We start from the raw sequence: 25,064 nt of genomic DNA on the forward strand, positions 1-25,064 counted from the left end.
TTTGTCTGCTGACCTCAGATCAGTTCAATATAATCTGCATGTGTCCTTTTGTTTGCATTGTGTTGTATTTAAACTGACTCCAGATCAGATTGATTTTAACCGTGGGGCAGAGGATCACCTGAGTGTGGTGTAGTTTACCTGCTCAGTCTGTCTCGTGTGAAGGACCTGCTCAGAGCCTCTGTTTATGTTCAGATGTGCAGATGTTAAAATATTGATGTAAAAGTTCAACAGGATGATAGGCTGGGTGGGGAGTCTCATTCACAAAAGCTGGGTGGACAGAGACAGATCTGACTGGACACTGGCCCAGAGGAAACCATGGCGACGTGGACTGGTAGGACACTTCAGCAGAGGGACTGTGCAGTGTGGTGTTGTTTACTCTTGTAGTTTGCTTTATGTAGTTGGATTGTTGCTTTTATGGACCATTGCTATTTGTGCATGTGGGGGTCTAGACATGACGGATAATAAAAATATTACTATTGCTGTTTTGTTCTTGGACAAGACACTTTGGCTAAATTGTAGTTGGTGGCATTGGTTTTGTTGATCTGAGTCTGAACTGCCATTTCATATAGATTACTACCACACCAGTGAGTTAACCTGTCAGGCCAGATTGATTTTTGTGTCACTCTGAAGTGAGCTCTACACATTATCAGTCTGGGACGGAGCTCACTGAAAGAGATCACAAAAAGGCAGAGCATCATGACTATTTGAATCTGCGTCACAACAGCGGAACAAGATGAAAAATCAAACTTTTGTTTCATCCAGCTCAGAGAAAAGTTCAGACAACTTCCCTGTCCCAAAATGCACAAAATGCTTCCCTTCTGCACAGTTTTCAAAAAGACAATAGACCTTATTTTCAACAGGATGATGACGTCGCCATGTTTGATTTGTGTCACCTATCGCCATACCGGCTTGTCAAAGCCTGATCCCGTCAGATCTCAGAAGCTCAGTAAGGCCGGGCCTGGTTAGTACTTGAATGTGCGACCACTGGGAAAACCAGGTGCCACAGTGGGGCTCCAGTCGCTCAAACTGTTGTTGTGTCCTTAGGCAAGGCACTTCACCCATTGCCTAGGATGAAAGTGTTGTGTGTGAGTGATGGTGGTGGTTGGAGGGATCGATGGCACAGATTGGCAGCCGTGCTTCGGTTAGTCTGCCCCAGGGCAGCTGTGGCTACAGTAGTAGTTTACCATCACTGGGTATGGAGTGAATGAATAATGATCTGTAAAGCATCTTTGTGACAAATGCCTGTTACAAAAGTGCTATATAAATTTTTAAAACTTAAACTTAAACCTTTAGCTTGTTCCTAAACCTCAGTGCTGCTCTGTGATTGGTGGATCAGGCAAATGTAACAGCAAGAGCTGGGCAAGGTGGACTCGCGGGAGATTGTGAACAAATGTCAGAGAAGTGATCTTGCTCGTCGTCTTTGAATGTCCGAAAATGCAGAACAAAGTTTTAACAAAGTTACAAACATTTGCACATATGCATAATCCATACATCTTTATAATATTTATGGTGAATGTTTGCCATAAATTATATTCCAACAACACATAATAACACCTAATCCCCGTCTCTCTTTTTTTCAGCCGGTCCCGCGGTCCAGCGCTCTGCTCAGCCCTGCGGTCATGTTTGGCACAAGAAAGACCTGGGACCTCGGCCACGCCCCCTGCCTGCAGGAGCTCTGGAAGAACGACATCTCATTGGACGGTGAGCGGGAAGTGGGCGGGACGCGCAGAACTCAGCCGGCCGGATTTTTGGCATGTCTGTTTTTATGTGGAGGGAGGGGCTAGCCTCTAGACTTACCTTTAAACTAATGAATGGAAGTCCACTGAGCTTTAGCAAGAGGTGTCAAATCAATGCAGCAAACAGGTAAGAATCAGATCATAAAAAGCTAGAATACTGTTACGTTTGTTTTTCTTGTCATGTTGAGTATGTAGAGGCTGATCTTCTTACAGTGTTGGTCCCGGGAGAGGATCAGGGTTACTTACAACACAGAAGCTATTGTGACTGTAACAGGGAAAGAGGCAGGAGTTTCAGAGCTTGTTTTACTGTTCACCTGAGCAATAGGCCAAGTGTCAAACTAATGTTGTTTTTACCACATTAAATGTTGTCATTGCACAAAAATGCACAGGTGGGGTTCAGATATGATTCATCGACCATTTGTTTTGACGTCAGGCTGTATAGAAGTCATTTAAGATAGGCAGAGGTGCAAGAAGTACTCAGTTTTGTTAAGTAAAAGTACTGATACTGGAGCAAAAAACACTCAAGTAAAAGTATCAAAACTAATTAAGTAGCAGTATTAAAGTACCTGTTTAAAAAAAAGAGTAAAAAGTAAGTATTTAATAGGTTTTGAGGTGATAAAACTTCAAATGTAAGGATTAATTGATACAGATATGGACCAAATATTTTTTAACAGAAAAAACTGAATTCATATTTTTTCCCTATCTGTTTTAATTTGTATATTTTTGTTTGCGCAAACTACGAACATGTTAAAAAATAAATGTATCAGATCAAACTACATAGTACAAATCATAATATGGTAATAAATACTTTTAATTCTCATCCAGTTAAAAAATGTGGAGTAGAAAGTACAGATACCTGCTTTCAAATGTAGTAAAGTTAAAAGTATCCACTTTAAATTTACTTAAATACAGATACCTAAAATATTTACTTTAGTACTTTAATACTTAGAGTAGAATATCAAAACCCTGCTTTAGTTATGATTTTTTTTAAATCAATGTAAGCAAAAAACCTTTGAATAAAAATGATGCAGGAAGTTCAAGGATTCACTCAAGTAACTCAACGTGTGAGGTTCAACTCCCGCTCTGACTCTGCACAGTTATAGCATCCTCGGGCAAGACACTTTTTACTCCAATCAGTGTTTGGCTGGAAAAATATTTACTTAATTGCAGTAGTTTAATACTTGTACACTGTTAGATTGGTAAGTCTTGTGTGTACGCTGCCAAACTGGCTTTAAAATGACCCGCTTTAGTGAATACCGGCTCGAGCATTCCCGTGGCTTGAAAGTCCCGGCTCAAGTGTCCCCTTCTCTTGGGCGGCACATGGTTACCTGCTGTGTGATGTATCGAGTCAGAAAATCATTCTATAGCTTAATAAAATGTGAATGTAGCGAGACCAAATGTTGGGCCTTGTTTATGTCATTTTACCGATCTTCCTGAAGCGGCACACATTTTTCCAGCATATAATATCAATATAATCCTCATTTGCTCGCAGAAGTTTCCTATGAAGTCGTATTTTAAATAATTTTTTCTTGTTCCCCATGTCCTATAGCATCTGTGACTGTTGATTTGGGAAGAAATATGAATTATTTCCTTACCACAAGAAACTTTGCTGCTTTGCCATAACATGGAGTTGGTTAAGGAGAAGTTACACAGTTAATTTCTGCATGTCTTGTTTGTCTGTATGAACAAATGTGTTGAGATATATGTACAGTATATAAGTTAACTAATCTATGATTATAAAGGGTACAATTCAGGGGGACTTTACATGATACAAAAATATTTTCATCAACCAAAGTGGAAATCAGCTGGAAACACAAAAACCTTTGAATAAAAATTTATTAAAATCAGACCATATGAAGCACTGATACTTGAGAGAATCCTTAAGCTTCCTGTAAGTTCAACTCCCACTCTGACTCGGCACACTTATAGCGTCCTTAGGCAAGACACTTTACCAGAACTGCCTGTACTCCAATCAGTTTTTGGCTGTAACACCATAATTGGAAGGGCATCTGGTACAAATTTCACATTCAGCAAATTATTTAACATAAACAGTGGTTGAATGTAGTTATTTGTTTCCCCTAAGCCGAGTTAATGCCCAGATATTTCCCACAGTGCACTATTGTTCATGTGTTGATCAGATTTGAGCTCCTCGACTTAGTAACTTACCGTACTACAACACACAAGCTTTAGATGTTAAATGTGAATGTTTTCTATTGCGTCACTCGTACCTTTGATGATTGATACGTTTTCCATTATTGACAATATACAGTACAAGCAAGTCAATCAAATTCTCTTCAATACGCAAAATCCAAATCCAGTTTATTTATAAAGCACTATTAAAAACAACAAAATTGACCAAAGAGCTGTTCACAAAGATAAAAAAAAAAAAAAGTATTATACAATCAAAATATATATACAACAATTACTGAACAGTAAAATATCAAAACTAGTTAAAAGCCAATGAAAACAAGTGTGTTTTAAGAAGTGATTTTAAAGCAAGAAGAGAGTCGACTTGTCTTATGTGAATAGGCAACTTATTCCATAATTTAGGCCCAGCAACAGAAAATGCTCGAGCAGAGGCTGGTGCATTGGAGAGTCTGGCACCAATAGGTCAGCAGGGTATTGTGGGGCAAGGCCATTTAGGCATTTAAAAACAAAAGTGTTTTGAAATCCACTCTGAAATGAACAAGGAGCCAGTGAAGGGCAGACAGAATTGGGGACACGTGGTCGTATTTCCGTGAAGCGTAAAAATACTTCAGTGTCTTCACACTTTTTCCAAGCTGTATTTCTGTCACACATTCTTGAACACGGTTGTATGGTCCCTGTAGCACAGTGGGGAATCTATAAGAAGATTTTGTGACGCAAGATGAATCTGTGGTATTAAGGTCAACATCTTTGGCAGTTAGACGTTAGATGTTTGCACAATTGGGTCAGAAAGTGATGGCATTTAACTATATCTCACAAAGTACCCACTCTCATGAAGTTAAAGGTGCATTGTGTTTCCAGTGGACAAATACTTTTCTCTGGAGATGTTATTGCTTTGTCTGGAATGTTTCACAGTATGATATTAAAAAAGATATGTGGAGAGGCAACCCTGCTCACAGTCAGAATGTCTGTTTTTGAGCTATAAAATCACCTGTAATTGAATTAATCTGAGGTAGAACTGTTTAATGTCATACTGTGGAACAATCTTGGCAGAGAAATAACTCTCTTTCTCTTTTAGGGATGGGCATAATTAGTCGACTAATCAATAATTGAGTATTAAGAATTTCATCAATCATGTTCATTTTTAATCGACAAACTGAATGTAAGTTGCTGTGTGTAAGGAGACGAGGCAAACACTGGAGTTGTGGCCTCACAGTCCCAAGTTTGGGCTCTGGCTCCTTGGAGACACTGTAGGACTCAGTGAGTCTGTTTACAGCACATCAGTGTCCCGGGTATGATCAGGTTTTTTGAGTATCCCGGTTTCATCATGGTGCATGTACACGCAGTATCCTGGTTACTGCTACATAAAGTTGAGTGCACATGTGTCCAAAAGACAAACACTTTTCAGTCTTTTCATCACAACAGAAGCCAAAGTAAATAACGGGACCAACATAAAATTAGTGAAATTAAAGAGCTGCACTAAACCTGCACACGTATAACCTGCACTTGTAAAATCTGCACACACATGATTTCTGAAAACAAGAACCTTCTCCAACTCGATATACACACAGAGGGATGTTGATGATGATGATAGTGGAATATGAGCGTTCTCTCTGTGACAGAACAGATTCACCGAGTCATGTCCTTTAGTTCTACAGAAGCTGAACCGCTTCAGTGCACAAGGAAAAAGCAGTTGTTGTTTTTTTTGTTTTGTTTTTTTCCACTTACAGTTTATGCAAATGAGTCATGTGGTTTTAAGTTTTATTTCTGTAAAGCATAAACAAATGTGTCAAATCTTCATTAAACACATTATAATCTCAAACGGGCTGATGTGTCTCTAGAGTGGTTATGGTTTTATATGTTTTAAAGTTGAGTTTATTTATGCAGATTAGTGATGGTAAAAATAATGATAATTTTAATATAAAAACACGAATGATTAATCAAAAATCGATCATTAATTCTCCCGACATGCCCATTTCTAATCTCCGTAGATGTATCCAGCGGTTGCTCTGGTCTGTGCTTGTTTGTCTCACCTGTATGTCTCACTCTTGTTTTCTCTCTTGTGCGTGTTGCAGCGAGCTCCGTGGACTTCCTGATGAGTGATGGTGAAGAGGACGGCTCGTTTCTGTCTCTACCGTCGTCTGCGTTTCCACGGCGATCGTCACTGAGCGCCGAACTGAAAGAGAACAGCTCCCCCACCCAGCACCTGCTCATACAGGTAAGAGAGGATTAAAATTAAATTGCACCTGTAGCGGCAAGTAAGGTCGAATTAGGTTACGTTTTTTCAGAGTGAATGTTTTGCCACCCAATGCACAAATTTTTATTTACTAAAGGTGCCATGTGTAGCTTTTATGTTGGAGAGTATTACACCTATTTGTCTCATGGAGATGTTATAGCTTTGCCCAGAATTTCCCACAGTAAGGCATTAAAGTCATTCATCTCTTGCACTGATTCAATTACAGGTGTTTTGTTGCTCAGAAATTCCTTGGAAAAACACGCATTCTTACTGTGAGTGGGCTCTACTCGCCACAGATCTGACCTGTAACTTAGCCTGGTGTCTTCACATATTTGTCTTTGTGGAGATAGATGTGTTTAAGGCCATACTGTGGGACATTTTGATGAAGACAAGCAGACAAAAAACTGCTTGTCTGCACCAATTGGCCCTGTATTTGGACAATTATAATAACCGTCCTGGATCCCGGTGTATTTAAAGAGACAGTGCCCTAAAGCTGAACTCCCGAGTCCAATTTAAATGACAAACTGCTGAGTCGTGGTCCGTCCTCTGCTCTAACTTCTGCTGACTCATGTTTGCTGTTCCTCTGGGGCATCAGTCACCATCACTGTTCTCTGTCAAACCTGTGACTCTGCTTTTTCTGGGAGCTTCCTGGTCCCACAAGTACAATATGTTCCTCTTCGCTTCACCTGTTCACCTGTGTTTTAAATTAATCTTGTCCTATATTTATCTTCTGCATGTGCTCTCAAGAAGGTGACCTGGTCCTGTCTCTGGACTTCAGCCAATGTAAAAAAAAAAAAACTCCATATGCTTCATATTCTCCTTCCATAGTCTGTATTCCCTTTATTTTCCTTCATCTCTACAGTAATAACTTGGCTGCTTTTAGTGTAATGTAATTCGTTTCTTCAGGGTGCTCAGTCTGAGTGAGGAGCAGAGGCGGCGCTACCATTAGGCAAAAATAGCTGGCCACCTAGGGCCCCCAAACCTGAAGGGGCCCCCAACCGATTGCCCTCAGTGCCACAATAAACAAACAGTAAGCATAAGAAATGTAATAATAGTCACGTGTAATGGATGTAAACAAAAAGTAATTGTACTAGCAAAAAATAAAACTACTTTCAGCTCTTGTTATCTAGTAGGTGACCGAAATGATAAGACAAGTTTTCAATCCACCATAATTCAAATAAATGAGATGTGCATGTCTCAAGAACAATGGGGACAAACAGACAATAAATATATATTTAAAAAAAAAAAAAAAAAAAAAAAAGGGCCCCCTAATTCAGGGTTCATTTTTGGAGTTGGGGAATCAGACTTCACACAGAGCGACTGATGTTGGTGGTTTTCTTTTGAGTGTATCTCACATGAGAAATTGAGAATTGTTGTGATCTCAAACTTTGAAAGGAGCAGGTGTGAGACCACATGTTCAAACTGTAACTAATCATTTAGACTTGGATATTAGACAAACTTTATTGACCCACAAGCAGAGACGGAGCTGCCATTAAGCAAAAGTTGGTGGTTGCCTAGGGCCCCCAAACCTGGATGGGCCCCCAACCAATTGCCCTCAGTGCTATTAATGGCCGAGGCCTCAGAGCAATTTGATTTTCTCTCAATATGACATTAAATGAGAGTAGTTTACTTTTAAACAAGAATCACAAAAAAAATAACAATAATCATATCTAATGGATTTAAACAAAACTGTAATTGTACTAGCAAAAAAATAACCAGAACTGAAAGTAGTTTTATCTAGTAGGCGACCGAACTAATAAGACAAGTTTTCAATCCACCATAATTCAAATAAATAGAGAACAATGGTGAAAAACAAACAATATATAGATTAAAAAACAAAACAAAACAGAAAAACGGTGCATTATAGTGAGGGCCCCAAACTCAAGTTCACCTAGGGCCCCCAAATTACTAACTCCGCCACTGCCCTCAAGGGAATATATTTAGACACAGTAGCTCAAACATCACAATATAATATAATAATAAAACGTAAAAAATATAAATGATGATAATAAATTACAAATAAGTTGCAAAAAAGAGCTAGAGACAGGTGTCAAATAGGCATAACTGTATAACGGTATATGTAAAAGTCAAAATAAAATAATTAAATAAAATATAACATTTCAGCTTTATGCAAGAGGTCATTTATTTAAGATAAAAACTAAGAAGGGCTGTGGTGAAAATAAACGCCAACAAAATTAATCTGGAGCTTCGTGGCACTATGAATTTGGAATTATTTCATCCTCCGCAGTTACTCTGGGTTCAATCTGAATAAGACACGGTCCTAGTTAAATAAAGGGTAATAATAACGTGTACTAAAATGAAATTGTTCTGTGTGTGTGATTGTTCAGACTCTCCAGGAGAAGGTGTGTGAGTTCCAGGCCCGACTGCGCTCTGAGGAGGTCACTCGGCTCCTCCTGCTCCAGCAGCTGCAGCAGCAAAACTCGGAGGGACAAACTACTGTGGATTCACCCAAAGACTCGCCCCCACCCGCCCACTGCAACGGTATGAGGAGGAATAGTGTTATAACACAGACCAGTACAGATATGGTTGATTGTGCAATAACTTATAAGCAAACACTTTCTATTTTTCCTGCAGGTGTTCCTCTGTCAGAGCCCAGTAAATCTGACCGTCCCAGTGCAGAGGAGGAGCAGCTCGTGAGCCGGCTGCAAACACAGGTCAGACCCCCCACAAACAAAACCAGAGGAGTGTGTAGCTTTGAGAGAACACTGTGCAAGAGGGCCCATATTACACTATTTTCTGATCTGTTATAATGTTGTTTCCTCAGCACAAACAGACCTGGAGTTGTGTTTTGTTTCATTAATGTTCAACAAACAAACCCTGCATATTTAGGCTGTGTTCTTCTCTTAAACTCCACACAACTTCACTAGAAACATTTGAATAATTTCAGGTCAGAAATTGCCGATCTCTACTGAAAAAGAGAAAAGGTAGATGTTAACTTGAAAACTACTACTTTTAAGTTACTCTCACACCAAAATAACTGTATGCCGGATTTGTGCACCGTATACGGCCTGAGCCAGGACTGAGCCAGGGACCAAACCAGGACCGAACCAGGACCAAGGCTTGGAATCTAGCACCTCCCCTGAGAGAACCCTGAGCCAGTGGAGCAGGGTGTCCTCAAAGCACGATTGGGCGTCGGCTGCGATTAGCCTTGTGGAGCGCGGAGTTCTGCGCTGGTCCTTTCGCCCGCAGTTTCCAAACGGTCTACGCAGGCGCACCTCCGGGCCTGTCCTGACATTTGGAACCGTAACAATGGCGTTTCACCACTGCTGATATCTTGGTGATTTTAGTGAGTTTGTATGAAGAAAAATGAAAAACCCACCTCTTCAGTCGAGGTTTATTGACATTTGTACAGAGTAAAATATTACCTTTTTTTTCCCTGTAATGCCACATTACTGCATTACAGCAAAAAGCAACACATTACAGTAATTTGTTACTTTTATAACATGTTACTCCCAACACTATATAGGACCTTTTAGATTGTGTTATTGTGACAAGCACCTCATCATATCAGTCTCCATCTGCACAAACTTCAGGCTGATCTCCTGTGTTTAAGAGACTGTGTCTGAGTCTATTTTTGTCCCGACAGTTCTGTGCTGCTGATCTAATGAGGCTTTAAACACCCTGCTCCTCTGTTCTCTCTGTGCTGCTGCAGATGCTGTTAACTTTATTGTTGTGTTCTGTTTTGGATAATAACACTTTACATACACGTGCTAATAATAGTTAGTCAGATCTGTTTAATGAGCTGGTTTATAGGGGGATAAGAAACCATTAAAGAGGCTGTACATGTTTTTTTCCTTGTAGTTTTTCCCCAGTTCAGATGTGCTGTAAAAGCCCCTAGAACAAAAGAACAATTTATTTTATTATTTCTCACATGATTCAGTTACAACCTAGCCTTACTCAGATGTAGTGATGTGCAGATCGATACCAAAATGCCTTTGTTTCAATCCTAACGTGGTAAAATGTTGAATCACATGCAAAAATATCAATATTTAAAGCAGACTTATTCTGCAAAATTGACTTTTTTCCACCAGTACAGATATATAGTAAAAGCTCCTGGGGTTAAAATGACACCACTGTGGCTGTGTGCTGTCTGAATCTTTTTGTAAGTTGTTTTATCAAGAAGTGCACTGTTGGCATGCTAGTAGTTGCTGGTATTGGCATGGCAGCAAAACTCTGAAGAACAAAAAAAATGCAATACAAGTTTTATTTCTCATATTTTTAAGACTGGACAAATTAGGAACAGCACCTTTTAAGAACAGGGGTCACCAAACTTTTTTCTCTGGGGGCCACATTTTCAGTCCTGACTGTGATGGGGGCCGGGGTTGGGTCGGGGTCGTATAACAGAATTGTACGACCCTGACGACGCAGATTATATTCTTTGAAAACTGACTGAGGGGCCGGTCCAAGGCGCGTGGAGGACCAGAGTTGGCCCGCGGGCCTTAGTTTGATGACCCATGTTTTAAGATTGTCCATTTATGTGCTTGGTTCTCACGATTTAATACATTACATTGTCATGAAAGTACGACAATAAACCAATAAAACTATAAACTCAAACAAAAGAAAACAAAACAAAGCACTTCACTTGTTATTCTTTCATTGAATTATTATAACTTTACATTGTTAAAGAGAGATGTTTCAAGATTTGGCCTAGAACAATGTTTCTTAAAGGTGCACTGTGTAACTTTTCTGGTAGGGTTCTGCCACAGGATTGTTTTTATGGAGATCTTATTGCATTGCCTGAAAAGTTTCACAGAATGTCATTAAACTCATCTAGGTTTTTATGCATTTATTTAATTATAGGTGCTATTTTACAGCTCAAAATATATGCATGCCTACAGTAAATGAGCTTGACTCTCCACAGATCTGACCTGTAACTTGGCTTGGAGGAATTAAGAGCTGGAAATAGATAAGTTTAATGCCACTCTGTGAAATATTCTAGACAAAGCAATAAAATTTCCATGAAGACAAGCAGGTGGTGAACACTCCTCCAGAAAGTTGTGTACTTTTTAAAATTGTGGCACATATGGAAGTGTAGTCCACTTTTAGACCTGGTTTAGACCCACATTAGATCTTTAATAGTTCAAAAATGGACTTTAGTTTTCTGACTACAATTAAATTTACATAAATCTTTCCCTGGTACTTGGAGTGAAAGGTTTAAGTTGATTTAGAAGCATTTATGTAGTAATTATGTCTTATTGTCCTTCACTCAACATTCACTTTTAATTATAATGTTTATGCCTGCAGGGCTTACCAAACCACTCATAGATCTGACTTCAGACATTATAATGACGTAGGTATTTCTTTTAATTGCACCTCACTGGTTGCTCTGGTGTCTTTGTGTGTTTTTAGGTGGAGGAGCTGGAGGAGAAGTTACTGGACCAGACCCAGGAGGTGGAGAGACTGCGCTCTGAACTGGTACAGACCGCATTCCTCTCGCAAAATAAACACAGTGAAAGTATCTCGTTCAACACACGACAAAGCAGGTCATAAGAAAAACTATATCTGCTGAGGTAACTTTAGAAAGGAGAAAGTGTGTTCGAGTGGTACGTGTATTGTAATTGGTGAAAGAAAGTCCAAGCCACATTTGGCATCTTTTCAATCTTGGTGTAGAAAGCTTTATTGCTTTATTGTCTCTGAACAAAAACAGAAACGCAAACAGGGAAGGTGCTTTGGAGGTTCAGTGGAAATGTAAAATAAAGTGTCATAACCATAAAAATAACAAAATGGCTTTACACATTAAAAGTATTGTTAATTTTAATGTCCTGTATTACACAAATCGGACTCTTGTGAGCTTTAAACCATATTATAATGCTGTTTCCTCATCAAAAACAGACCAGGAGTTGTGTTTTGTTTGAGTAAACTTTTATTAGTTTGTCTACGTCTCTGAAGCTCAAAATGCTTTGTTCCATCTTTTGATGTCATGTAGTTTTCACGTTAACAGCTACATTTTACTTTTCGTTCAATAACAGCTACATTTTACTTTTCGTTCAATACAGATTGGCAATTCCAGGGCTGAAATTATTATTTTATAGTGAAGGTGTATCAAATTTAAAAACACAGTGGAGCACTTTCTGTGTAACCACAGGACATCACAAGGTGGAACAGAGCTTTTTCACTTTGAGAAAAGATGTCAGCGTAAATGTGCAGGGTTTGTGTGTTAAACATGTGTGAATGAAACAAAACACAGGAAACAACATTATAACAGAAAATGGCGTAATATAGTATTCAGGCTGGTGCCTCCTAGTGCCGCTGCTTAATTTAATTTCTCTCCAGCGACTAGATCAGGAATCAGAATACACTAGATGGTTTGCAAGAACCCCAGAAGTTGTAGACCGCGCACTGGCCAATCAGCAAAGAGCTGACTGCATACGCTATCCTCCTTTGGACTTCTTTTGTCAAATACAAACTTAGCATTTTTTATTGCACCTTTTAATATGCAAGTTCAAAAACGACAGTGATCATTAACAGACATGTTCACTCTCTACTTTGTTTGCTGTTGTGCCGGCAAGTACTCGGACACCACCGAGCACCCCGGCACATTACATACGTCGCGACCAAATATCAGCGACTGGTTATAAAAAAAAGTACCTGCCCACTGTCGAGTGAACAAATCCTAATGCTGCGAGGTCAGACGGTTTCCTCGAAATGAAACCGGCTGATGAATCAGGCTAGTAATATGGGCCCTTTAAGTATCGAAGATAACATGGGATGGAATCTTTACTAAAGCTTTTTTTGTTTGTTTTTCCATCTGTTGTTTAGTGCTGTTGGGGAAACATGTCTTAAGTCCATGCAGTAACAAAAATGAACAGTTATTTAGTCTGATCTGTGTAGAATTATCTGTGTATATCACTAAACTAGTATAGAGTTGGATCACTCTGGGTAACTATTTATTCTACTCTATTTTAGTCACAAAGGTGCTATAGATAGACCGATCAATACAGCTGTGTCAGTATTGATCTGCTGTAAAGAGCCTGTTGTTATGTAACACAGTGACCATGTTCTCTGGGTGGAGTCTGCATGGATATAAGAGGTGTTAGCAAAGCCAACACAGCCAATATTAAAGGACAGTCTGTTGAATTAGAGTTTCAGTTTCAATACCTTGTTGGCATGACTGGATTCTTAGCTGCCAGCCTTCCTCAGAACTTTTATTAGTTTTCACTAAATCCTTTTGACCAACTGTAGAACTGAAGAGGTTCACTTGTTTTATATGTTTGTCCTGCAGGGGGCGACAGACCTGGAGAAGCAGTTGGAGCGGCTGGTGGTCGAGAACCAGCGTCTGAAGCAGGAGCTGAAAATATGCAAGAGCTCCGACCCCACCTCCGACAACTGCCCCATCTGCCCCCACAGCCAGGTACTACTGCCCCATCTGCCCCCACAGCCAGGTACAAGTGCCCTATCTGCCCCCACAGTCGGGTATTACTGCCCCGTCTGCCCCCACAGCCAGGTACTACTGCCCCATCTGTCCCCACAGCCAGGTACAGAGCAAAACTGCCCCCATAGCCAGGTACAACAGTCCTAACTGCCCACACAGTTGGGTACAACTGCCCCATTTGTCCCCACAACCAGATACTACTGCCTCATCTGCCCCCACAGCCAGGTACAACAGCCCCATCTGCCCTCCCCACCTGGTTGTGGGGAGGGGGCAGATGGGGCAGCAAGCGTCCACCTCCATCAGAAAGTTCTATAGTTCAGCTCAAAACAAAACCATTAATTCATTATTTCAACTATAAGACAAACTAACCCTTTGACTGCCCTCTGTGTCCCAGAATGCAGAGTCCCTTCAGAGGGAGGTCACCCGCTGGGAGAGCCAGGCGCGACAGAGGGAGCGGCGTTTGGTGGAGCTGGAGAGGGACCTCCAGGAGAAGACCCAGAACGTGGAGAGTCTTCACCGAGAGCTGGACCAGGCCACGAGGCAGCTCCAAGAGTCCGAGCGCACGCAGACCGAAGCCGAGCGCAAACTCACCGTCAGGATACAAGAGTGCGAGGAAGAGCTGCACAGACAGGCCACAGCGCCGCCTAGAGTCAAGGTGAGGAAGTACAGGATCACAGACAGGCCACGGTGTTATTATCCAGTTTGGCATCTGTTTTTGGTTCAAGTCAGGATCTGTTTGCCTGGTTAGTCCAGTTCTTTTGAGCAATTGCGAATGTGTGAATTCCAGTTGGGGACAGAGGCGGCACTACCATTAGGCAAATGTCGGCAGCTACCGAGGGGCCCCCAAATAATTGCCCTCAGTGCCACTAATGACAGAGGCCTCAGAGTAATTAGATTTTCTCTCAATATGACATTAAATGTGAGTAGTTTACTTTTGAACAATAATCATAAGGAAAATTGTAATAATCATATGTAATGGATGTAAACAAAAATGTAATTGAACTAACAAAAAATAAACCTACTTTCAATTCTGGTTGTCTAATAGGCGACTGAAATAATAAGACAAGTTCCCAATCCACCATAATTCAAATAGAGATGTGCATGTCTCAAGACCAATGAGGAAAACAAACAAATAAATACTGTATATTAAAAAAAAAAATAAAAAAAAAAAACGGTGCATTGTAGTGAGGGCCCCAAACTCAAGTTCACCTAGGGCCCCCAAATTGCTAACTCCGCCACTGATTGATTGGTTTCTGTCTGAGCAGCGTACTCTGGTTTGATTTTTGCACTCAAATGAGAGTGGAACAAATCAGGAAGCATCCCACACTGAGAGGCGCGTGGGTGCTCAGAATAAAAAAACAAGCGTCTTTCCAGAGATCGATAAATCACAACCAAAAAAGCAAAAAGATGTAAAAGTAGCAGGAGCAGGTCAAAGGCAGATTTGTTTTAATTACGCAGTTTCCAAAGATTACTTACAGAAATAATATCATCAAGCTAAATGCAATCAAACAATAAAAATTAACACTTAAGTTTACTTTAATGTGATTTTCTTTCTTTTGTCTCGTCTGTGTTTACAGTATGTGACTCAGACGGTGGAGGTGCAGTCTGCAGACTCTCAGAAGGTCCTGTCCGAGCTCCAGGGGAAGAACTCTGCTCTTCAGGAGCAAGTGTCAGTGCAGAGACAACTGCTGAGAGAACTAGAGACACAGCTCCACGACTCGCAACGCACTTGCACACAGCTACGAACACAGGTGAGACTGAACACAGAGCGCAGGTGAGAGGGGAATGTTATGTAGTTTCCACAAACCTGCAAAAAATGTGAAATGCCAAGGATTTTTATAACCTTATTATCCTGGAGCCAGACAATTCATTTATTTATTCTTTTTAACAAAACCTATGACAACAATGCCGATACAACTCAGAATAAAACACAACACAAAAACTGACGATCTAAAAAGCAAAAAAAGCAAAATACACTCTGAGAAAGTCATTTTACATTGCCTTTACTGAAGATGCAGTGAATCCATACTTCACTGTGATTGGCTCTTTCCACTCAGTGTCTTAAGGAGTTTGACCAATGGGGAGGAGTGGGTAGGGAAATGTGTCCAGGTTTGGTTATGGAGAATATTTACCCTTTTAGAGAGCATACTCTTAGCCAGGCTGGCGCCATCTAGTACCATCGCTCAATTTCATTTCTCTCCAGCGACTAGGTCAGGAATCAGAATACACTAGACGGTTTGTACGAACTCTGGAAGTTGTAGACCGCACACTGGCCAATCAGTGAAGAGCTGTGAAGCCATGACATCAAACTAAAGTGCCTGTCTGGGGCCCTTGTGTGGTACAGCACAACAGTAAATAAAGCGGTTGAAATGGATGTAGACAAAGACATATTCTGTGTTGGCTACAATTCCCAAGATTGAGGATTTAAAGCTGGAACAAAGAGAATATTTGGTGAATTTTATCAAGGGGAAAGATGTTAATTCCCTTCTTCCTATGGGCTTTGGCACATTCCATACGTCAAGACCAAATAGCAACGATTGGTTAAATTTTAAAAAAGCATCTGCTTACCATTGAGCGAACGAATCCTAATGCTGCGAGGTCAGACAGTTTCCACGACATGAAACTTGCTGATGAATCGGGATAAGCACTCCCTGGTTCAATTCCCAAATTTAGCTGTGAGTTTGCATGTTCCCCCTGTGTCTGGGTGGTCCACAAATACAAACTCTTCTCTCAATAATACTATAGGATATATATAGGTCATGTGTTGTGGTTTTACATGTTTGATATTACACTCTTGACCCTGTATTGAGTTCCACTTCTGTTTCCTTCTTGCCTCCAGCGCTTGTATGATTCTGTCTCTAAGGCTGTGGGCCACACTGCGGTCATTCATAAACTGTCTAAGGTCTGATCTTATTGTGAATGTAGCTCCCAGTCTTCTCCTTCTGTGAACCTGCTCATTGTAGCTGCAGTGTAACTGTGACGTGACCCATATCCTCCTGAATACGTAATGTAAAGAGTATTGTTTTACATGTCTACTAGTCTTACATTAGCTCTGTGGTGAGCTTGAAATTAAACAAAAAAACTTTCATAATAGACCAATTATTATCAGTCAGCATTTTATAGGAACTTTTTTTGGTAGATTGTCTGTCTGGAGATGTTATTGATGTTCAAAAACAGACCTGGAGTTGTGTTTTCTTACATTCATCCATTCAAAACGCAGAAACTCTGCAAATGTAGTTCCTCTCTCAAACAAAAAAAACACCCTGTTCCACCTTGTGATGTCATGTGGGAATACAAGAAGTGCTCCACTGTGTTTTTAAACTCCGTACAACTTCACTAGAATGATTTGGATAATTTTCAACCCTGGAATAGTAAATTTCTATTAAACAAAATGTAAAAACTTGAAAATTACCACTTCGTGACATCACAAGGTTGAATTTTGAGCTTTGGAGATGTGCACAGACCAGAGGTGGGGACTTGCAAGTCGTGACTTTGACTTGAGTTAGACTTGAATCACTATTTTTAGGACTTTTTAGGACACTTGACTTGATAAAATGGACTAAGACATGGGACTCGACTTGAACTTGAAGGTCAATGACTTGGGACTTGACTCAGATTTGAAGACTTGAGAAGCACTTTTAAATCTGAATTCTGATTGTAATGATTCACTCTAAGATCTTGTCAAGACATTTAAAAAGGGAAAATTTGCATTTCTACAACTCTTATATACTCTATAAAAATACTAATATATAAATATATCATGACTTTTTAAGTATAATTTAGTTTAAGATTCATATAAATCACAAAAATCTAAGCTATATTTGGTAGTTTGGTTTAAAAACTTGAAATGATTTGAAGCTCAAAGCAGATGACTTGGGACTTGACTCGGACTTGAGGGCAAAGACTTGAGACTTACTTGAGACTTGCAAAACGACAACTTGGTCCCACCAAACCAGGATTACTCAAACATGAATGAAACAAAACACAACTCGAAGCATGTTTTTGAGGCGTTAACAACATTATAACGTGATTTAAAGCTCACAAGAGTAAATTTTGCGCAATGTAAAATAAAATCAACATGATTTCTCTGCAGATCCTGGTGTACGAGGGGGAGATGGAGCGGGCTCAGGGTCGACTCGAGGCGGAGATGCAGAATCTGGAGGAGGAGAAGAATCGTGTGATCGAAGAGGCGTTCATCAGAGCAGAGAGCGAAATGAAAGCTGTGCACCAAAATCTCGCAGGTCAGAAAACATCCATCCTCCGGTGAAGTTTCTTGCCTAAGGACACAACGACAGAACTTGGTCGGAACAACACGTATCACATTAAAAAGATATTGCAGTCAGTCAAAGGAAACAAGATTAGGATGGATTTGTGGTCATAACTGTGACTGAAATGTACGAGGAAGGTTGAAGGTTGAAGATCAGAAGTTCTACACACCGGTAATTCTATGTTGAGATGGATTATTTCTGCATTATTTACACATTTGATACACTTTGTAGTTAAACATACACTTTTGAAAGGTAGTTGCCTCTTGTTTGATGAATAAGGAACAAAAACAAAACAAAAAATCCGCTGTGAAGTTTCTGGTTGGACTCTGTTTACTCAGATTACATGTACCGTGTTTTTCGAACTACAAGTCGCACTTTTTTGGGGAAAATTATTTTATAAAATCAGGGACCAGGAACTGACATTTCATCTTGAAAGGCAAGTTATAGTAATTACAGTAGAACAGAGAACAACAGGCTGACTAGGCATTAATATGTTAACGTAACATATTAAGTTATTCAGATAATTATAGCATAAACAAAATAGCATAAGTTTACCAAACTCACAATCTCACTCCAAATCACTAAATCCATTGAATTCTTTGTCCTCGGTGTCACTTCTCCTCCACCTCCGGAGATAAACCATAGATCCATGAGGTAAACAGAGCGCTGCTTCCTCTTCTGTGTAGCTGTCGTCAGACTCGGCATCAGTTCCAGTTAGAATTATTCCAGATTTTCTGAATCCGGACAGGATGGTTTCATTTTGTCATTGAAGTTCAGGCTTTGTCAATTCATCCAGTGACTTCCAGGAAAGTTGCACGGTGCACTCGTCCAGTTGCCGTGAAGCTGTACTCTCCATTCTCACTTTCCACTAGTCAATCACAAGTTTCTCACTCACTCCAGACTGTCTTTCTGCTGCTCGATTACCGTTTTTGGCTGCATATTTCACTATTTGCAACAGGAGCTTTTTCTACAGGAGACATGCGCAGGAGAGTGAAGTGACAGTGGTACAGGAATAATGGTAGTACTAGATACTGTCACACAAGCCTAAAGCGACCTCTTGCGGCTGTCAGTCTGAAAATTTTAATATATAAGTCGCACCGGAGTATAACTCGCAGGAAACACCCAAACCATGAAAAGTGTGACTTATAGTCAGAAAAATACTGTAACATTTTCTTTTAAAATTGTGACTTCTTATAAACATACAAACTCAAATGTTCCTGTTTGTGTTTGTGTTTTCAGGCGTGCGTATGAACTTGCTGAGTCTGCAGCCGGCGCTCAGGACCCTCACCAGTGACTACAACAGCCTGAAGAGACAGGTCCAGGAGTTCCCCTTTATGCTGGACAAGGCCATCGCAGAGGCCAAGCAGGAGGTATGGATGTAATTTATGGATGTCATTTATCGTCATGGCAACTGTTTTGAGCGTTAAATGTGCACTATGCAAGTTTTACAGTGGAGGGTCCATCACGTGTCTCATAGATGTATTGGTTTATGGCAGGGGTGTTCAAACTTTTGTCATCAAGGGCCACATATCTAAACACAGAGGAAGCAGAGGACTGATCGAGGGCCATAGACTGGTGATCAGTACAGTGAAAAATTGAAATATGTGCATGTTTAACACGTTAGAACAGGGGTCTCCAACATATAGCTCAAGAGATACCAGTAGCTCTCCACCCACTTCAGAGTAGCTCACCAAGGGATTTCTGGATTCTATGTATGTGCTGAATAAGTAAAATATATATAAATGTATCATTTTAATGCCTAACTTGGTGCACTGAGAAATGTATAATGTTTTATGTTTTATAAGCATCTAATTGTTCCCTGTCTAAGACTCGCTGAGGCATTTATGTACTGGCTTAGCCTCAATTTCTTTGCGACTGCTAAAATAGGTAGCTCTCTGGCAGTTTCATTTTGTGAAAGTAGTTCACTGGAGGAAAAACGTTGGAGACCCCTCTGTTAGAATGATTCATCAGTCTTTATTCATGCTAAGATCCTTATATAAATCATCACAGCTCTATTGATTTTGGTTGGATTTTTATTTATTTTTTTCTGTGGAATGAGTCTACTGTTTGGTGAAAAGAATGGCATATTGGCTGATGTCATAATTTGGGGGAATAGTTGATTGCCAGTGAGATAAAGATGAAAATATTGGAAAAAAGTGACATTAAATTGAGCCAAAATCATATAAAAATGTGTTTTAATAATAATTTTTTCACTGAATGTTGTCATCACATGTGTTCTTTGCATCTGGAATGCATTTAGTGACAACTTATCCAACCCACTGAGAATTTCAGGAATTTTTTTATTTTCCAAAATTTTCTGTCAAAAAATAAAGGGTACATACACTAAAATGGCCACACATTTTTTTTTTTTTTTGCGATATTTCCGGCAGAGCAGACTCTCCAATTATTGGTCCTTAGGGTTACAGTTAACAAAAAAAAAAAAAACACAAATAAAAAGTATGGCAGACAATATCAGGTTCAACCCATTTTATTGAGCTTTTGAGACTTTGGCTCCCCGACTGTTAAAACCACACACTAAATATTAAACTTGCAGTAAAAAGTTAATTTTTAATTGATACAAGGTTATTTGGGCCAATTCACCTGGAAGCCTAAGGGCCAAGAAAAATTTGTCTGAGGGCTGCATTTAGCCCATGGGCCATATTTTGGGCATGCCCGGTTTATATTTGTTTTCAGAGATTGCAGAGTGTTATCATGTTTTTTTGGAGAATTAAAGAAAACTTGCATAGTGCCCCTTTAACCTTGGAAACAATGAATTATCTTTCTTTTTATGTAACCTAAACTGCTATATTAGATGTCTTATATTACACAAAATGGATTCTTGTGAGTTTTAAGCCATGTTATAATGTTGTTACGTCATGAAAAACATACTTGGAGTTGTGTTTTGTTTCATTTACACATGTTTTAGTAACCCTTTATTATTCGTCTGTCTACATCTCCAAACCTCAAAACACTCTGTTCCACCTTTTTATGTCATGAAGTGGTAGTTTTCAAGTTAACAGCTCCTTTTACCTTTTTGTTCAGTAGAGATTAGAATTCCCAGATCTAAAATCATCCAACTGATTCTAGTGAAGGTGCATGAGGTTTAAAAACACAGTGGAGCACTTCCTGTACGTCACATGACATCACGAGGTGGAACAGAGAGTTTTCAGACTGAAAGAAGAACTCAGCATAAATCTGCAGGTTTGTGTGTTTAAACATGTGTGAATGAAACAAAACACAACTCCAGGTTTGTTTTTGATAACGAAACAACATTATGGGCCCTTTAAACTAATCTTTTTTTGTTGCATGATCCCTTGATTTTTGGAATAGACTGTTCACTTGCTGTATTTTGTGTGCAGATTTGTCAGGTGATCAGTGAAGTGAGCAGCACAAACCAGGAGCTGCTGCGGAAATACAAACGAGAAATGAACCTGAGGAAGAAATGCCACAACGAGCTCGTCCGACTCAAAGGTAAAAAACTAAATAAATCTATAAAAATTCTTGTTCTGTGCATTATTAACAGTAGTGCATGGAAACACACATGCGGTCTATACACAAATATTTTTTGAAAAATAAGTAATTTTTTTTATAGTGACTTGTAAATATTCATAACATATTATACAATACAATATTATACAAGTTTTCACCTCATTATTGTCATTGACAATAAATGTCTGTGGTTATGTTGTAATTGTTTGATTGTTTTTGTTAATCGTTTAATATGAGAAATCTTAATACATTGTTTAAAAAAATATATGTTTGTAAAAAGAAAATTGTGGAAAGGTACATTTCTGAAATTCAATGAGATTGAACCCAGATGTTGCACTGCATGACTTCAAAATGTGTATTGGTCTTGAGGTGGAACGTCAGCTGTATGATTCCATGAAAACAGAAACTTAAAATCATATTTTGAAACATTCTGTGAAAGTTTACAGCCAAAGGAAATGGCAGGAAGAGGCGTTCCTCTCGACCAAATAAGAGTCAAGTTTGTGGAGATGCAAGTTCACTCAGAGTGAAAGAACAAATGTTTTTCAGTGCAATAAACAACCAAAATGAAAAAAGTTAAACTTTTGATTTTACGGTTTTCTGTTTAAAAGGTCAGTGTGATGATTCATGCATCCATGAGCCTTGCATAGTAATAAAGTATAGTATAATAATCCAGACTCAAATTTCAGTCAGACTTGTCACCTCTTCAATGTACAGAAACGAGTATATTTCAGAGTGTTGCTGATTCACTCTCGTCTTTCTTTACTCTCATATTTTCAGGAAACATCCGTGTGTTTTGTCGTGTGCGGCCGGTCAGTCAGGAGGAGCAGGACTCCGCTGACGCTAAGAGCATGCTCAGCTTTGACTCGGACGACGACTCCCTCCTCTACCTCTCCAACAAGGGCAAAATCATGACCTTCGAACTGGACCGGGTCTTCCCCCCGAAGTCCACACAGGAGGAGGTCAGAGGAACTTTAAATTACACAGTGTTTTTCTTTAGACTTAACCGTTCCTACATTGTGTTGTTCTGTCTTCTGATTGGTCGGGCAGGTGTTCCAGGAAGTTCAGGCGCTGGTCACTTCCTGTATCGACGGCTTTAACGTTTGTATCTTTGCCTACGGACAAACAGGGTCTGGGAAAACCTACACCATGGAGGTAACAATGCCAACATGGAATATGAAGTATTCATGTACCTGACTGGTTTACCTTTTACTAATCTTAAATGTTATAATTTACACAACCATGATACTCATTACTGAATAGTAAGTTCTTTCTAGGGCTACAGTCTTTAGTCCTTAAGTCAATTAATTAGTTGGTGTCTTTAAAGGTGCATTGCGTAACTTTTCCACCTGCTTGACTCCATGTGTTATTGGTTTTGCCTTTTTTGGACTGTGTCTTCTCGCATACGGCACAGTCTGCACCTCCTCCTGTGTGCTAGGACTAAAACCAGGTCTAAACCAGGTCTAAACAGGTCTAAACCAGGTCTAAACAGGTCTAAACCAGGTCTAAACCAGGTCTAAACCAGGACTAAATCCAGATCTAAACAAGGTCTAAACCAGGACTAAAACCAGGACTAAAACCAGGACTAAAACCAGGACTAAAACCAGGACTAAAACCAGGACTAAAACCAGGACTAAAACCAGGACTAAAACCAGGACTAAATTAAAATTTAGGTTTAGTCTGCATGAGGCTAGAAAGGTTTAATACTCCAAATATTCCAGACCAAGTAATAACATCTCCAGTGTTTGACAGACCCTACACTGGAAATGTTACACAATGCACCTTTAAGTCAATCATTTCTTTAGTTAACTGCATCCCTAGTGCTTTCAAATATCCCTTTCTTGCTCGTTAAACCAAAAACTACACTTGTACAGCTGTCATTTACAATTTAACTCCTTGTTTTGTTGATCCATTTTCAGGGTGTACCAGAAAACCCAGGTATAAACCAGCGCGCCCTGCGGCTGCTGTTCTCGGAGGTGACGGAGAAGGCGGAGGACTGGGACTACACCATCTCTGTGAGCATGGTGGAGATCTACAATGAGACTCTGAGGTCAGGACCGACTCAAACACCTGAAAAATAGAACGCAAAAAGGGACAGTATTGGGCAATAAAACCACCTGTAACTGAATGAATGTAAGGTAGAGCTGTTTAATGTCATACTGGCCACGTTTACATTATGATTTTTAATTCCGAATGAATTGTTCTGAATTAAATTGTTCAGGATTGAAATATTCTTTTTTGAGTTTACATGGAAATAAAAATTCTGAATTGAGGTTTACATGACAAACACATTAAATTGCCTTTATTTAATTCTGCTCAACGTCTGGAGGTCGGGAAATGTTCACAAACGTATTTACGTCGACTGGAAGAAAACTAAAACTGCAGCTGCTACCGGCTTTTTTGTGAATGAATGAATGTTTACATAGGTATAACATAAAGTAAATATTTATTTTCTGTAATAATAAGCGAAAATAAATGTCACGCAGATTTTACTTGTGTCCGAAAAAGGAATCATCTCAGTTTGTCGGTACGTCACGGACACAAACACGATCCAAACTTTTTTCGCAGTCGTTCTGATGATACTGAAGCAGCAGCTCGTAAATTCTCTCATCACGATTTATGTCTGTCAGCTGAGGAGGAGAAGGGAAGAGTGTCGGAGAAAGGAGGAAGAAGACAAACTGAGGGCCTCTTTACACGAGAACACTTGCGGGTAAAAACGACAAAATATTTTATCGGAAGTGCCTTTCGTTTAGACGGTGACGGCGTTTTGGGGCTTAAAAATGCACAAATCTGAAACCACCCTCCAGAGTGGAAAAGTTGAATTCGCTCCGCCGTAGTGTTTCCGTCTACACTGCCCAAGACGCAAAACTCTGGTCAGATCTGCTCACGTCGTGTACGCGTTTACGTCACATACATCACCACCGAGCGTCACCACCGAGCCGCCTGGCATGCAAACCCAGTCGAATTCCACACACTTTTGCGTCACCGTATGCACGCAGATTTCCTCCCGAAAACACTCGGAATAAAGAGTGAAGCAACCCAAAAAACATGCACTGAACGACCGGAATTATTTTTAAGAAGAATAAATGTTTATATGACCAAGGAATAAATTAACTCGGCTTTAAAATCAGAATAAACCACACACTTACTTAATCATTTTCATTAAGTGAATTAAGTGTTTACATGGTGTTTTTAAAGCGGAATCAATTTTTATTCGGAATTAAATGTGGCAATTGTGGAACATTCCAGACAGAGCAATGGCATCTCTATAAAAAATCAAGGTGATGTATCTCCAACCAAAAAGTTACTTGGTGCACCTTTAAGTTATAGTTTCAATATGCCAAGTTTGTGGAGCCAATGAATCTGTGTATCATTCGTTCATAAATTTTTCAATATAAAAGAAAAAATAAGAAAATTTAAAAAAAAACAACTATTTTCTTCATTATTTGTCTCCAAAACCAAATTGAAAAAAACTGATAACGATTAGTTTTTTCAGTTTTCAATTTTGTGTTTAAATGAATAATGGAAAAAACAGAAAATGGACGTTTTCCGTTTCCATGACTTAAACTGTGATGCTGGACTGAAACCGGGACTGAACCGGGACTGAACCGGGACTGAAAACCGGGACTGAAGGGACTAAAACAGGACTAAAACAGGACTAGGACTAAAACAGGACTAAAACAGGACTAAAACAGGAGTACTAGATGGCATGTCAAGTGACCGGGACTGAGACCGGGACTGAGACCGGGACTGAGACCGGGACTGAGACCGGGACTGAGACCGGGACTGAGACCGGGACT

General features: G+C 39.7%; 1 protein-coding gene across 1 annotated transcript in view; it reads left to right on the forward strand.

The window, feature by feature from the left end:
- kifc3 (kinesin family member C3) overlaps nucleotides 1–25,064 on the forward strand; it is a 95,324-nt gene that overhangs the window by 54,316 nt on the left and 15,944 nt on the right. Inside the window, exons 2-15 of the mRNA XM_020923327.2 lie at nucleotides 1,581–1,701; nucleotides 5,957–6,099; nucleotides 8,466–8,619; nucleotides 8,713–8,792; nucleotides 11,488–11,553; nucleotides 13,361–13,489; nucleotides 13,905–14,165; nucleotides 15,088–15,261; nucleotides 17,604–17,751; nucleotides 19,018–19,148; nucleotides 21,138–21,249; nucleotides 22,045–22,226; nucleotides 22,315–22,419; nucleotides 23,184–23,314. Of these exons, the coding sequence (XP_020778986.1) occupies nucleotides 1,620–1,701; nucleotides 5,957–6,099; nucleotides 8,466–8,619; nucleotides 8,713–8,792; nucleotides 11,488–11,553; nucleotides 13,361–13,489; nucleotides 13,905–14,165; nucleotides 15,088–15,261; nucleotides 17,604–17,751; nucleotides 19,018–19,148; nucleotides 21,138–21,249; nucleotides 22,045–22,226; nucleotides 22,315–22,419; nucleotides 23,184–23,314 (1,898 nt within the window). The 5' untranslated portion in view covers nucleotides 1,581–1,619. The remainder of the gene's footprint in view (nucleotides 1–1,580; nucleotides 1,702–5,956; nucleotides 6,100–8,465; nucleotides 8,620–8,712; nucleotides 8,793–11,487; nucleotides 11,554–13,360; nucleotides 13,490–13,904; nucleotides 14,166–15,087; nucleotides 15,262–17,603; nucleotides 17,752–19,017; nucleotides 19,149–21,137; nucleotides 21,250–22,044; nucleotides 22,227–22,314; nucleotides 22,420–23,183; nucleotides 23,315–25,064) is intronic.

Source organism: Boleophthalmus pectinirostris, unplaced genomic scaffold (genome assembly GCF_026225935.1).
Source record: "Boleophthalmus pectinirostris isolate CB_2022bp ecotype Guang Dong unplaced genomic scaffold, ASM2622593v1 HiC_scaffold_19, whole genome shotgun sequence".
NCBI classification, from domain to species: domain Eukaryota; kingdom Metazoa; phylum Chordata; class Actinopteri; order Gobiiformes; family Gobiidae; genus Boleophthalmus; species Boleophthalmus pectinirostris.